The 13,950-nt window shown below is 43.1% G+C and overlaps 2 protein-coding genes across 4 annotated transcripts in view; one reads left to right on the top strand and one right to left on the bottom strand.

Annotated features, from left to right (window-relative positions):
* Nucleotides 1-2,590, bottom strand: part of PHACTR2 (phosphatase and actin regulator 2) — a 138,846-nt gene extending 136,256 nt beyond the window's left edge. For both annotated transcript variants that reach the window (XM_027751473.2, XM_027751476.2), the window contains exon 1: nt 138-2,590. The gene's annotated coding sequence lies outside the window, so the exon portion shown is untranslated. The remainder of the gene's footprint in view (nt 1-137) is intronic.
* Nucleotides 2,560-13,398, top strand: FUCA2 (alpha-L-fucosidase 2). Of its 2 annotated transcripts, none has more exons than XM_027751448.2 (7): nt 2,560-2,940; nt 5,846-6,033; nt 7,720-8,059; nt 8,656-8,866; nt 10,211-10,401; nt 11,611-11,719; nt 13,107-13,398. In XM_027751448.2, the coding sequence occupies exons 1-7, from the start codon at nt 2,732-2,734 to the stop codon at nt 13,245-13,247; spliced, it is 1,389 nt and encodes a 462-aa protein (XP_027607249.1). In that variant the 5' UTR covers nt 2,560-2,731; the 3' UTR covers nt 13,248-13,398. The 2 variants fall into 2 exon arrangements, with proteins under 2 accessions (XP_027607249.1, XP_039243314.1); XM_039387380.1 differs by having other exon boundaries at nt 2,848-5,683.
* The last annotated feature ends 552 nt before the right edge of the window (nt 13,399-13,950 follow it).

The raw sequence follows: 13,950 nt of genomic DNA, 5'->3' as shown, positions 1-13,950 counted from the left end.
CTTAAGCAGAAGCAAAATCAAGTTCTGTGCTTTCATTTTCTGGTATTTTACAGAAACACTTTTACAACAAGATGCATCTTTAAAAGGATATTTAATGTTTATACTGCTTTTTACAGGTAAATCATATTATATTCTACCTTGAATAAAATCCTTGCTGTCCTGAAGCCACAATGGCAAAGACAGACAGGACTGCACCCCACATTTTTAACACATCCAGTGCTGCATCATCCAGCTATCTAACATGAAAGCTGCATTCAGGCTGTATTAAACTACCACAACTACCAACTGCCACTCCCCATGTCTGAATCAAAATCTATCACGTCTGAAACGTGTCCATGTGAAATTCAGTTTCTGGTTTCTGCTTCCACCCAGGCAAGCAAGTGCCTTCCTCTCAATGACGAGTCTCACACAGCTCCCCAGGCACAGTGGTTTTGCAGTCTTCCCAGCAGTCACACGATGCAGGCACCCTTCCCTTTGTCCAAGCAATCGATCCAGTACAGGAGTCTCGTATGTCAGCCATTAGTCAGGTCAAAAGGTCTCTTCTGCTCAGCATCTCCCAGAGAATTGCCTTCATTATTCCCTCTCCTTCCCTCTGCTGACAGACCAGCCTGCTCCTTCCTCAGCCACAGACCTTTCCCAGCAGGACTGTGCTATGAGAGGGAGAGGCAGGGGCTTCTCCTGGAAGGGCACAGCAGTGAGCTCCCTGCTTACAGACGCTCCCATGGGAGCCCAGAGGCTCCAGCGTCACACAGGCAGGCACACTGTACCCAGGCTTAGAGAGCTTTTTGCAGCTGCTGACACCAGTCTTGTGTTATTCACAAAATCTTACAATGTGCTATTTTTGTTATTTACCCTGTGCAGCTTGCATCATTACAGATGTGATTGTACACTGAGGACTTTCCCTCACTGGAGATTTCAGTGGCTGGGCATGTGTGGGCTAATGACATTTTCTGAACCTGTTTAAGCCTTAATTAGAAGTGTACTCATGGCTGCTATTTACTGTTTTCCACATTTATTTTTTTTTAAGTTTAAAAGATGTGATTAACTTCACTATTGAAATACACAGTTCCTGCTCTAAACCTCATCGAAGTTGATGGCAGGTCAGTGAGCTTTGGGTCAGACACCTGAGCTTTTTTTAAATAATTTTTCCTTCCAAACATTTTGAGCCACAGAGCACCTGTAACTTTGTTGTGCTATTCAGAATGTATGCTTGAAAATTCCCACATTAAGGAGGTGCTCAGTGTCTGCAATCCCTTGGTGTGATCAAAAAGGAGAACATGAAGAAACAGAAAGATAAACTAGAAAAGATACCATAGCAAGTGGTCAAGGCATCTAAAGATTCCTTTTGAGGAGCAAAGTGACATCTAAAAGGGTGAAGGCAAAAGAAGACGTAAAGTCGGTCAACGTTGAATGTAAAAGAGATATGAAGAGGCTCCTATTGTAATATCAAAGTGCTTTTGTAAATCAGAGAAATGTGAACAGCCAGTCAGAAAGAATAATACCATGGAAGTCACAATGGTTTTTACTTGCCTGTAACTTAATATATTCATCAAGGTATATAAATGAAAATATTACAAAATCATACACATCCTATTTTCACAGCCCTTTAAACATTTTTTGAATTAGATATAACAACTGTGGTTAATAGTTCTGGAAACTGAAGCTCTGTTTCCATAGAACAGCAGCAAAGTATACATTCTTCTCAGCTGGAGAGAGATTAATTCAGTTGCCTCGTCATTCATTTTCAACTATTCTGATGACATTGCCAAAGACATTTCCATTTGTATTTGCTGATTAAACCAAATTATTTTACAAAGGCTGTCCCATGATGTCTAGGGGTTGAAGCAAAAATACAGAATTCGGGCATGAGGAAAGACTGGACGAGCACCAGCCCTGGCAACAAATTTGCTGAAAATTTTAACGTACGTGCCTGCCACCCGTTATCCACATCACAAACGCCAAGTTTCATCTACTGAATCGAGACCACTTCAGCACAGGCCATTCTAATGATCAAAGAAATATCTCCTTGAGAGGCTTTGGGGCACCTCTCTACCCTGGAAGCCACCATGTACAAGTCGGCTGGAAGGAGCTGCAGAGCGATGAACGCTACACGCTGTCCTTCCTGGGAAGGGCAGGGAAGCTGAGCCTGTGGACGGAAGCAGGCGGGAAGGGCAAAACCAGCAAGCTGCCGAGGCCGCCTTTGGAGCAGACTCTGGCTGCAGATCCAAGGCTCAGCCCTGGATCCGGCTGTAGATCCAGCAGGCCCCGGCAGGAACTTTCGAGCGAGCGCTGCGGGGAGGCCGGTGCTCCCAGGGGAGGAGCCGCGGGGCCCGAGGGAAGTACGGCGGGATGTCGGCCGAGGCAGAAACCAGTTACTTCATTTGCTTAAAACCGTTAAAATCCAGAGGGCAATCTGTGATGGAGCAGGCAGATAAAGCGGCACCGATGGGGACAAGACCCCGGGCGGCAGGCAGGGAGAGGGAGGCGCACAGGGGCGGCGGTGCCGGCTGAGCGCCGGGCGGGGCGCAACCAGGGCCCGGCACCCGGGGCCGTGCGGACCGCCTGCCCTCCGGCCGGCGGGCCACGGGCCCGGCGGGGCGGACGCTGGGGCGGGGACAGCCCGCCTAGACCCGCCCGTGTCCCCCTTCCACCGGCCTGGCCCGGCCCGGCCGAGCAGCGCCGCGACCCCCGCCCTGCGGAGCCGCCTTTTTCCCGCGGCCGCGCCTCCGCCATGTCGCGGGTGTCCGGCCCCGCCGCGCTGCTGCCGCCGCTGCTGCTGCTGGGGCTGCCCGCGCTCCTGCCGGCGCGGCCCCGCTACGAGCCCACCTGGGGCTCGCTGGACGCCCGGCCGCTGCCCGCCTGGTTTGACGAGGCGAAGTTCGGCGTCTTCATCCACTGGGGCGTGTTCTCGGTGCCCAGCTTCGGCAGCGAGTGGTTCTGGTGAGCTGCGGCGAGCGGTGTCCGGTCGCACCGGAACAGCTGCCGCGGACGGGTCGTACCAGCGGTCCGAGGGGTTTGCTTGGAAAGCAGCTCCTAGGGCAGGCGGGGATGGGTGTGTCCACCCCGGTACAGCGGAGGTTTGGGTTAAAGCCCCTCTGCAGGCTGACCCTGGAGCTCAGGTGTGTGGGAAGAGGTTTGTGTCCGGCCAAGGCCAAGGACTCCATGGCGCCTTTTCGAAGGAAGCACAGTTTGATGTGTTTCTGGTGTGTCTGACCATCTGCCTGCTCAGCCCTGAAACTTGAATACCTTGACTGACGAAACTAAATTAAGGAGAGATCTCACAGAGCTGAGAGATGTGATTTGCTGTTGGTGAAAGAGGTGGTTGGTTAAGTGGCAGGAGATTTCTCCAGGACCACCTTGAAGGGATGGATGAAGGGGTTCTACCCCGTGGGAACAGGTGTTGAGGATCTTCCATCCCCTGGAACAGCCTGGTACAACTGCTGGAGCACTGCAGGGAGTGCAGGAGCTCATTGCTGCCCTTACTTAGCGAGGAGCCTGCCGTTTTCTTGTGCACATTTTGTGCTGTTGATGGTTTTCTTCTCCTTTATTATTACTATTATTCAGGACTGCTTTTCACTTAAAAGAGTCCAAGGCTCTGATCCTTTAAGTAATTTTAGTTCAGAGGCTCAGTAAAACCTTTGTTTTGCGAGTGTTCACTGGTTCAGGTCCTTTGGCTGTAAGCATATTTCTGCTCTCATCTTTCCATGCTCTACCAAGTACTTCCTGTGTGACTTCAAGTGAGTCACATTATCATTTAAAATATGAAGATAGCAGCTCTGTGGCAGAGCTGTGGTGAACCTTAAATGCAATATTCACAAAACAAACCAATATAGATCTAAACAAACAACTGTTTTCTGACAATATTTGGTTTGTTCAGAGTTATATTCAAGGATTTCAGCAGTTTTTTAAGGTAGACTCCATTTACTAATAAATTACTTTTGGGGGGGTGTGATAGAGCTAGGTTTGGGTTCAAGCCTCAGTCTGAGTGCAGTGATCTGATAGTGGTGCACAGATTCAGGATCAAGCATTTGGTCTTCGTTGTTGTTCTAAAAAGACCTCAAAACTCTCTAATATAGTTGATGAAGTTGCTTTTTATATTCCCGGAGTCTCCAATCCTTAGGCACGTGTGGGTGTAGAGCTGCTTCAGGCCTTCTAGCAGCATGTGCAGTCAGACGACTGAGGTCCTTTGTTAGCAGCTGCATGGCCTTGGTAAGGATGTTTCTAGAATCTAATCATGTCAGCATCAAAGTGCTCATGTTAGCAAACCACGTGACAAAGGAAGAGAAGCAAGGATCTTACCGTTTATTTATGCAATTACATACTTTGAAATCAGAGGTCGGTTGGGGTTTTTTTTGGGGGGGGTGTTCATTTGTTTTTGTTTTGTTATTTTCCCTTTTCCTCGTATTCCTTCTCCTCTTCCCCTCCCTTTACCCCTCCATTCTTTCAGTGAGAAAAGCTGTCTTGGCCCCTTTCTTCTGAGTTTTTTCCCTGTTGGCTGTCAGGGGTTGTGTCAGTTTATGATGAAGTCTGGGAAGGTTACAAAATATCTAGACAGTTACTATGTCTTAAAGAACTGAGGTCAGAGTCCAGCTCATGATAGGAGAGAGAAACATACTTCAAACATTTAGATTCTGGCCTGTTTTATTCCTTCACTTACTATCTGTTTTCATGTATGTTCTTGCTAGAACAGGATCTTTGCTGCTTGTCTTCATTCACAGAAAGGTGAATGGTTCCAGACCCTTTTCTCTGTATATATTAGCAGTCGTATGGTATGTTGTTGTTAGAAGGCAATAAGGCTGTTTATGCAGTAAGGACTGTTGTGTGGTGTTTCTGAAGCTCCTCTTTCATTGCTCAGTAGGGAAGGGAGCAAGTTGAAAATAAATATTGCTCTACTGGTGATTTATGGTCTCTGCTCATGATGAGGGCAAGAGACCAACCTTGAACACAGAGCAGAGCTCCAAGCCCTGCTGTGGACTAGCCCAGTTGGAATAGAGACAATACCAGTCACTGTCTTGGGGAAGCACAGGATAGAAACTGTCCCTGTTTTTGCCAGATGGAAGGCAAAAAGAGATCATCAGCTTATTTTTCCTTCTAGTTGCTAAATCCAAGTGCCCTGGTAGGTGGACGTGTGCCTGCATGTTAGAGACTATGACAGAGGTGCATTTTTAAGTGTGTGTCGGGTTTTTGTTGCAGGACATGGCTTCTAGTAGGGTGCCTTTGGTTCAGAGCCTCACCTGTGCAGTGGCTGTAGCACACTGGTCACAGCTCTCTCCTGCCCTGGGACTGTGGGCATCTGGTCAATCAACTGCATTTGGTTTAGAGGACTTGGGACTGTCAGAAAGGTAAAGCTGCTGGCCCACATGTTTGTAGGTGGGAGGAATTGCAATGTGGGTGGCAGAGCAGAGGTGCCTGATGGCTGAGGTGTGAGACCTGAGGAGGATGAGTCATATTTTTTCAGAAAAAGGGCATTTCTCATGCCACATGGGCTGCTTACACAGTCTGTCTGTGCATGCTCTCTAGTATGGTTTTGGGATTTGGGTACTGAGCAAGACTGTCATTTTTCCATTCTCAAAGTGTAGCCGCTTTTTTCATTGCTTCAGATGAAATCCTGGGACCTTTTCAAAGTGGAGTGCTTCGAAGATGTAGAACATGAACAAATAGGATAGAGAAAAGCAAATCTTTGGTAATTAATACTGTTCTGGAGCAATTTTGTCCTATTGCCAGTGTCGTGTACTTCCCATGCCTCTGCCTCTCAGTGTTAACTCAAATAGGAGCTGATGATTTCAACTCTCTTTTCTTTATCTAAAAATGCATTAGCAGACATGTTTTGTTCTGTATTTTGTAGGTGGTACTGGCAGAAGGAAAAGAGAGAGCCCTATGTGAAATTTATGGAGGCCAATTACCCACCTGGCTTCCGTTATGAAGATTTTGGGCCACTGTTTACAGCAGAATTCTTTGATCCTAACCAGTGGGCAGATATTCTGAAGGCTTCAGGTGCAAAATATGTTGTCTTAACTTCAAAACATCATGAAGGTAAGTGGAAGCTTTGTGAATGTCAGTAATTGTTGCATTTCTGTCAACAGAAGAAAAAAGCAGGTGACTTTCCTGCTTGCTAAGATGGATAGAGAAAGTCAGGCAGGCTTACCTGTCCTACTGCAGCCAAAGAGGAAAAAAACTACCCAAGAAATGTGCAGTCGTTTTCCGGACTCTTACATGGAAGCTGAGGTCATGGAGCTTGCATAGGAGGAACAATAAATTGTGCCACTGTTTTCTTGCTGTAGGTAAGACAGCCTGAAGTGGTGGTGGCAGCTGAGCTTCCTGCAGTAGCCATAGTGCAATTTATTGCTGAAAGAACCATAAAAGTGAATTCTGCACTCTTTAACATGTGGAGAGCTGCTGTATGCAGGCACTTAACAAGCTCTCTAAATTCCTCTGTAAGGAATTTAGGGGTATGTTCTGGGAGTCAACTTCAGAGTTAGGAAGGTTCACAACCTATAGCTTTTCCTGATGTAGCTCATAGAAGCCAAAACCTTGAACTGGGTCTGTAACTTTACAGGGACAATTGATTTTTAGCACTGTAGTTGTAAGATGCTTTGCAGAGAAAAATAAAGAAAAAGAAAGTGGCTGGAAGGAAATCTGGTATCAAATAAAGTATATTAGGATGCAATATGACAAGTACAGCTAATGAATGTTTTTGGTCTTTGGGGAGATGTGGGTTCAAGACTGGCAACTTGTGACTTGTAAATTTTTATCTCAGCTCTGATACACATAAATTTTGATTTTGATGATGCCTGTGGTGAAATTCACAAGAATCTTCAAAAGAATAGTGATTCATTTAGTCTGTCCTGTGGCCTTGGGCATGAATTTTTAGCTTGTTTGTCTAGTCGATACAATTGTGTATATTCAGTTCACAAAAATGTCACAAGATTTATTAGGCAGTGAGTCTAAAGCAGTTTGAAGATGAGAGTGTAGCTTGTCTGGCAGTGGTCTGAGTCTGCAGTGCAGTAGTATTTTAAGTGCTTGTGCTAGGATTGCTGGATGTCTGAAATGTCAAATCCCTCCTGACTCCTGATATTTAATGTTGATATTTTAAAATCTGTTTCAGGAGTTTTTGCACTCTGCTTATATACATGTACTGAGTAGTTGATTGAGCTGCTATAAATACCAAGACAAATGAAAAGTGAACATTTGCATAAGAAGGAAACAGAAGAGAGAAGAGTCTTTGAATGCAAATGATAGCTTGTGCTTGCTGCAGCTGAGAGTTTTATCTTCCAGTAGTTGTGCATTTACAGTTCACATTGATACTTTCTTCAAAAACATATATGCCTCAAAAGCTGCTGTATTTTTGGTTAAGTTCATAGAATTATAGAATAGTTTGTGTTGGAAGGGGACTTAAAGATCATCTAGTTAATTTAATTGGGACATATGAATGAAGTGAATAACTAAAGAGAGGGAATAATTATCCTAAGCAGTACAGAACTGCTTAGGATATGTGTATGTATAGAAAAATACATAAACATATCTGGCATGGTATTCTGATGTTATGACTATTATAATCTGTTTATGCACAATGATAGGCACAGTTTATACCACAATATTATTACAAATATAATTTTTATTATTTTTTGCAACACACTTCCAAACCACTTTCCAGAAAGAGGAACTATAACTTCCCCTCTTCTTCTTCTCTTTCTTATCCTTCAATTTTTCTCTTTTCAGGCTTTACTTTGTGGGGGTCCAAATATTCTTGGAACTGGAATGCTGTTGATGTGGGACCGAAGCGGGATCTTGTTGCTGAACTAGCAGCATCTGTTAGAAACAGGACTGACTTGCATTTCGGGTTATACCATTCCCTGTTTGAATGGTTTAATCCTCTCTTCCTTGAGGATGCCACTAATGTCTTTAAGACAAGAAAGTTTCCAACCAGTAAATCATTACCAGAACTCTATGAAATTGTGACCAAGTACCAGCCAGAAATAATTTGGTCTGATGGGAATGGAAATGCTCCAGATACTTACTGGAACAGCACTGGTTTCTTGGCTTGGCTGTATAATGACAGGTACATAATGATACTGCCTTAGCACCCTATCTAAAATTCTGCTCTCTGTCTAGTTTGTTTCACTTTATTTTATGGAACCTGTTACCTCTACTTTAGAGGACTTAACAAAATATTCATTTTCCTGAAATACAGAATTCAGATCTTCCCTAGAATTATCAAAGCTTGCTTTAGAAAAAGACTGTTACATATTTTTGAAACACATTTGCAAATTAATCAGTTAAGGTGGTATTGGCTACTCTGCCTAGTCACAGCCTTTCCTAAATATTTTCTGCTGCACAGAAACAGAATAGAAGGACAATTTGAGAATGTGGGTACATTGTTTTCATTGTAGACTGAACATCTGGCACTGGATGTGAAATGCAGGTTGTTTTCTGGCAGAGGTCCTACAAAAGTCTGGAGCATATTTCTTAAGAAATGCCGATCTGGACCTTTTACTAGGAAAGGATGAGAATAGAATTCCTGACATTGCACTTAATCTGTAAATGAGTAGTACACAAGTCATCCAGAATGTTAGTGTCTGGGAGGGGTGTGTGTGGGAAGGGCTGGCTGTGACTGCATTTTACAGAACAAAAATAATAAAATTTCTCTGTTTCCAGCCCAGTCCGAGACACAGTTGTAACCAATGACCGCTGGGGAGTTGGCAGCATCTGTACCCACGGCGGCTACTACACCTGCAGTGACCGGTACAACCCCGGTCACCTCCTGCCTCACAAGTGGGAGAACTGTATGACCATCGACAGGAGGTCCTGGGGGTACCGCAGGGATGCGCAGCTCAGTGACTACCTCACCATCGAGGACTTGGTGAAGGTACAGTGGGGCAGAGGAGTTGCCTGCAACTTCCGATTCTCTCTCCTAGTTTTTATATTAAGCAGTGTGACATTCGTGTACTTGTCTCTATCTAGAAAGTATTAATTGAATAATGAATTGATGAAATAATAAACCATTTTGTTCATTTGCAGCCTAACACTGACAGGATGGAATGTCCTTGTAATTCTTACTAATTTTATAGAAATTACTAAGGGAAAGGTTTTTCTAGTAGAAATTCAGTGAGTTTCTTAGAAGCCATTTCCCCTACGAGTAACTGGCCGAGGATTGATCTGGACAGTCTCATAATTACCTTTTCCATTAAGTTTTTCTGGTAACTGCACCTTTAAGTTGATGAGAAGCAAACAGTTGCAGTTTCACAGCTCCTGGTTAGGAACTCCTGATTGAAGGCTACATCTTTTCCCCTTTACAGATAGTTTATGACTCCATAGGCATTTTACCTTGTAGCAAGAAACTTTCTGTACAGACATACAGGTAAACATTAGCAGATGCAGACAGCTGGTCATAGTAGAATATTGATTCCCTTTGCTAGTCTAAGGTATTAAAAAAGATGTGAAGCTTAGGAAAACTGAATGAAAGAAAGATGATCAGCCTTTCAGAAAAATGCATTTAATTGCAAAATTCAGCTAGTGAGGGGGAGATTGATTGTTAATCTAAATCTGTTTCTAGTACTGTCCTTGCAAAAGACAATTACAAACTGAAGTAACCTCTTGTCAGAAGCAAAAGGTTTGAATTCATTCAGCAGCTTGTCTCCAGCTGTGTTTCTCCGACTTGTGCATCTCAGTCCATGATCTCTGGAGGGCAGTGTGGATGCGAACACAAATTTTACAGACTCTGTAGAAGGCTTCCTGGTGTTTTACAGATGTGTCTGTAAAATAGGGAGAGTATCAAATAGAGGAAGAACAGAAGAAGTTGCTTCTCTAAGCTTCAGTAAAGATGAAGTGGCAATTGTTAGCCTTACTCTACTTTGGTGCAAAGAAATCATCTGTCTATTCTATCAGTAAAACCCTCATGACATTCTTGCAGCAGTCACAATGTTAAAAATGTGTAGGATCTGATTCTAATGTGGATTCAGTGATATCTATTAGTGCAAGAACATATTTTGGGCTTTTTTCTGATGTAAAGCTTGTCATCAGAGCTTTGTTTTATAGGAGCTTAAATTTTATTTTGACTGTTGGGATGACCCCCATAAGTCTCAACGTGCAGCAGTAACATAACTCATTTGGTTCATAGTTCTGAAGCAGCATGGCAGACTTTAGAAAGTACTTCAGATGTGTGATTTCATTAGTCGTAATCATATGGTCTGTGTGTTGAAAAACATTTCAGCAACTTGTAGAAACAGTGTCTTGTGGGGGAAATCTCTTGATGAATATCGGGCCCACTCACGATGGTCGCATCGCTGTTATATTCGAGGAGCGCCTGAGGCAGATGGGTGCTTGGCTGGAGGTCAATGGAGAGGCCATCTATGGAACAAAACCATGGAGAGCACAGAATGACTCAGTCACACCAGAAGTGTGGTAAGGTTACTGAATCGAAATGTAAAGCAGCACCAATGTATGTGAAACTTTGAAATTCTTAATGACTTGATGCTACAGAAGTCACCATCTTAGTTTGTATGTGGTGAAGAAATTAATCCCTTTGTCATTTTAAGTAACTGCACACAGAAGTATGTATAAAGCTGTAGGTAGAGACTGTAGTTTGGGAATGATGCTGAGGCTGAAGGGAAGACTGCAAACATTTCCTTAGTGATCTTGTGCTTCTTAGTGTAGTTGGCAACAGAAACAAAGAATATACAAATCTGTAAATATAAAATTGCTATGAAGTGTCTATCTGTAGAAAGGAATACTTGATGTCACTTGATATTTAAAGAGAAAAATGGGAGAGGAAGAAACTAGAAACAAGTCTAGCATATTCTGCATTTTTTTAAGGTAAAAATGCATGGGAAAATAACAGCAATTGTTTGGTCCCTAAATACAGCCGGTCTCTGGACTCCTCAGCCTTTGTGACTTGTAGCTGCTGTAACGCCTTAATGATCCATCAGGGTTTTGGTCTTGTCCCTCTTCTCTGTCTCAGTGGGCCTTTTTACTCCTGTTCCCAGTAAAATTTGGCCATCTGGCTCTAGCCGAGAGATGCTGAACTGCTGACTGTTTAGTAAAATGACTTTCAAGAGCAATAAAAAGTTGTAACTAAATGAAGGAAGGAGGGGGGTATGTTTCGGAGATATGCCACAAGATTTCCAATGGCAATAGTGCAGATAGTATATGCTGAAAATAATATTTTCAAAAACTAGCTATACAAGGTGGAAGGTCTATTGTTGCACATACCTGTTAATTTTTTTTAGTCTGTATGTTGCTATATAGATGTGAATTAGCACATTTTTCTGAATATAACCTACAATTCTCTGTTAAGGATTCCCCTTCTGCAAGTATCTCCTTCCTATATGGCTGAGCAGCAGAGAGTTACACGTGTACTAAAGTAACTACAGATGTTTACCTCTGAATTCAGTTAATAGTTTTAATTACCTCTAGTTTGTTGGAACACATTTTCAAGGAGCAGTACTTTATTAAAGGGTATAAATCATCTGAAAAGATGGTTATGTGTGTGAAAATGTAACTAATGCTGACTTTTCAAATCTGTTTTTCTAATCTTGAAACACTCTTATGTAGCACTTCAGAAAATTTACATGTAAAAACTGACATGCATTTCTGTTCCCCATTTCCAACCAGGTACACTTTCAGCCCTAAAGAAGGGACAGTCAATGCTGTCTTCCTTAACTGGCCAGTCTCTGGAATTCTGGAACTTGGTGAGCCACAGGCTAAGCTTGGAGAAACACAGGTAAAAGACAGCACACACACACACATACATGTGCCCTTCCCTCTAGGATTTGTCATGTTCCATCATGTTTATTTAAGTTTCTGGCATCTTTAGGAATGCATAGCTCTTAGGACAGAGTACATTGGAAGAGATCCAGCAAAATATTTGTTTTAGTTCTCAGACCTCCTTGTTGTAGTGTTCCAGTGGGATGTTTCTTCTCCAACTAACCAAGTTAGACTGAGATGTTGCCGGGATATGTTTTAGCTTGCAAACTAAGAATCATGAAGAGGCCAAGTAGCAGGGAAAAAACTGTGCTGCTTCTCCTTTTTCCTGTGTTGACTCTAACTTGGCATGACTTTGCTTTATAAGTAGCTGTCCTCACTTTGGTGACTTTGGTGATATTGGAGTTGCTGTAATGGTGCAGTTGTTTCAAGTTAAAGCCTTGCACAGAGGGAATGCGCACAGAGGGAATGCACACAGAGGTTTTTGTTGGCCAGGGAGGCTAAAATAAGTCAGTGTGACCCTAGATGTTCATCTTACACCAAGTGGAGGTCAGATATTGAGGACACTGATGCCACACCTACTCTAGAAAGAAGCGTGGCCCAATGGAAGCAGAAGTTGGTATCAACTCTATGCATTTAAGAGGGAGATTCACTTTGGCTTAGCTCTGTTCTGGTCTCATGCACTTCATGTCCATTAGCTGCTGAAATGCATTAGAGCTGCTTCTGGTCTAGTTCCATATGAAAATAGTCTAATAGGTGCCAAGATAGCTCTGTGATAAGGAAGAAAGAGTAATTTCAAAAGTAATGGAGATGCATCTTGACTTTTGGAGATGCAGCTAGACTCCATGTGCACAAGAGAGTACTGTTCCTCAGTGGTAGAGACTGGTCTTCAGCTGCTCCAGCATGCCACCAGCTGCCTAAGAAGGAGTGTCACCATAAACCTATTTGTGTGTTTTTAGTGGGAGGGGGTTATTCAGGTCAGCTTTTTTGAGGTACCTGGCTGCACTCTGTAAGAAACAGTGATACTCATTCAAGACTACAAGTTCCACCATGGGAAGTAGGCATTTCAGAAATAGGTGATACAAAGCTCTGTACTGTAGCACCTAGATCCCTGCTTAGACCTAAATCCCATCCCAAATACTTCTGAAAGGTGCTTGTTTACCTTCTACAGCCCTAAGTACTTCTCAAGACCCAACATGACTAGCTTTATTACTTGTACTTCCATTTCTACATTGCAAGTATTTTTCCATTACCTTTAATAATTATCACTCATTTGGTTGGTAAGTGGCATTTAAGGATAATTGGTTAGAAAGGTGGCTATAGATCAATATTTATTTTGTCAATATTGCAATTATATGCACTTTGAAAAGGCATTGTTCTAATTATAGTCTATGTTTCTATCTTAGGTAAAGCTGGCTGGCTACAAGGAACTGCTGAAATGGGTTGCACTGGGAGAAAAGGGACTGATTATAGCTCTACCTCAATTAACTCCTAAGCAATTGCCATGCCAGTGGGGCTGGACTTTACAACTGACTGCCATAAAATGAGCCATACTCTGCTGGAGCCCTGGCTAGCAGGGAATGCTGATGTTTTGCTGTTTCTCATCACTGTTTTTGAACTTACTTGCCTGTAAAAACACCAATAAATTCACTTTTTTTATGAAAGGTAGGCTGTTATAAAGGAATGGAACAAACTTCACACGAAGTCTACCATGAGACAGTTGATCCTCTGCATATATTTTTGCTTCTCTGAACTTGTGTGAAAAACTGAGCAGCTACCTTGACCTCTCTACTCGTTTTAGTCAGTTTCTGGCCCAGTTATGTGAAGAATGGGGAGGGGGGGAAGGGGGTGGTGTAGGGACAAACAGGCAAAGCTCAAAAAACAAAGCTCAAGCCACTGTTCAGGTGCACGTAAGTCAGTTGGACACCCTCTTTAATGCAAGAACTCCAACTTCCACAAAACTGCACAGTAAAAGCTGAGTTTTGGAGAAAAGAATAAACTTTTTCCAGGTGTGTACAACAACTGGTAGCTAGCAGTTTCAACTGAGTAGGGTAACATCGGGAAGAACAGGCCTGCAATGGTTAGGAATTCCTCACAAATGCATGGAGGTAATGCATATGTACATCATCATTTCTCATCATGGAAGTCATTCATTTCACATGTTCCTACTCTTGAGTAATTTTATCCATTATTGGGACATAGGTAAACTGGGAAGGGTTTTTTTTTCTGTTTTGTATAATTTTACATGGG

The sequence above is a fragment of the Pipra filicauda genome, unplaced genomic scaffold (assembly GCF_003945595.2).
Source record: "Pipra filicauda isolate LSUMZ 115617 unplaced genomic scaffold, ASM394559v2 scaffold55_size4083901_pilon, whole genome shotgun sequence".
In the NCBI taxonomy this organism is placed as follows: domain Eukaryota; kingdom Metazoa; phylum Chordata; class Aves; order Passeriformes; family Pipridae; genus Pipra; species Pipra filicauda.
This window is presented reverse-complemented; position numbering and strand designations above follow the sequence as displayed.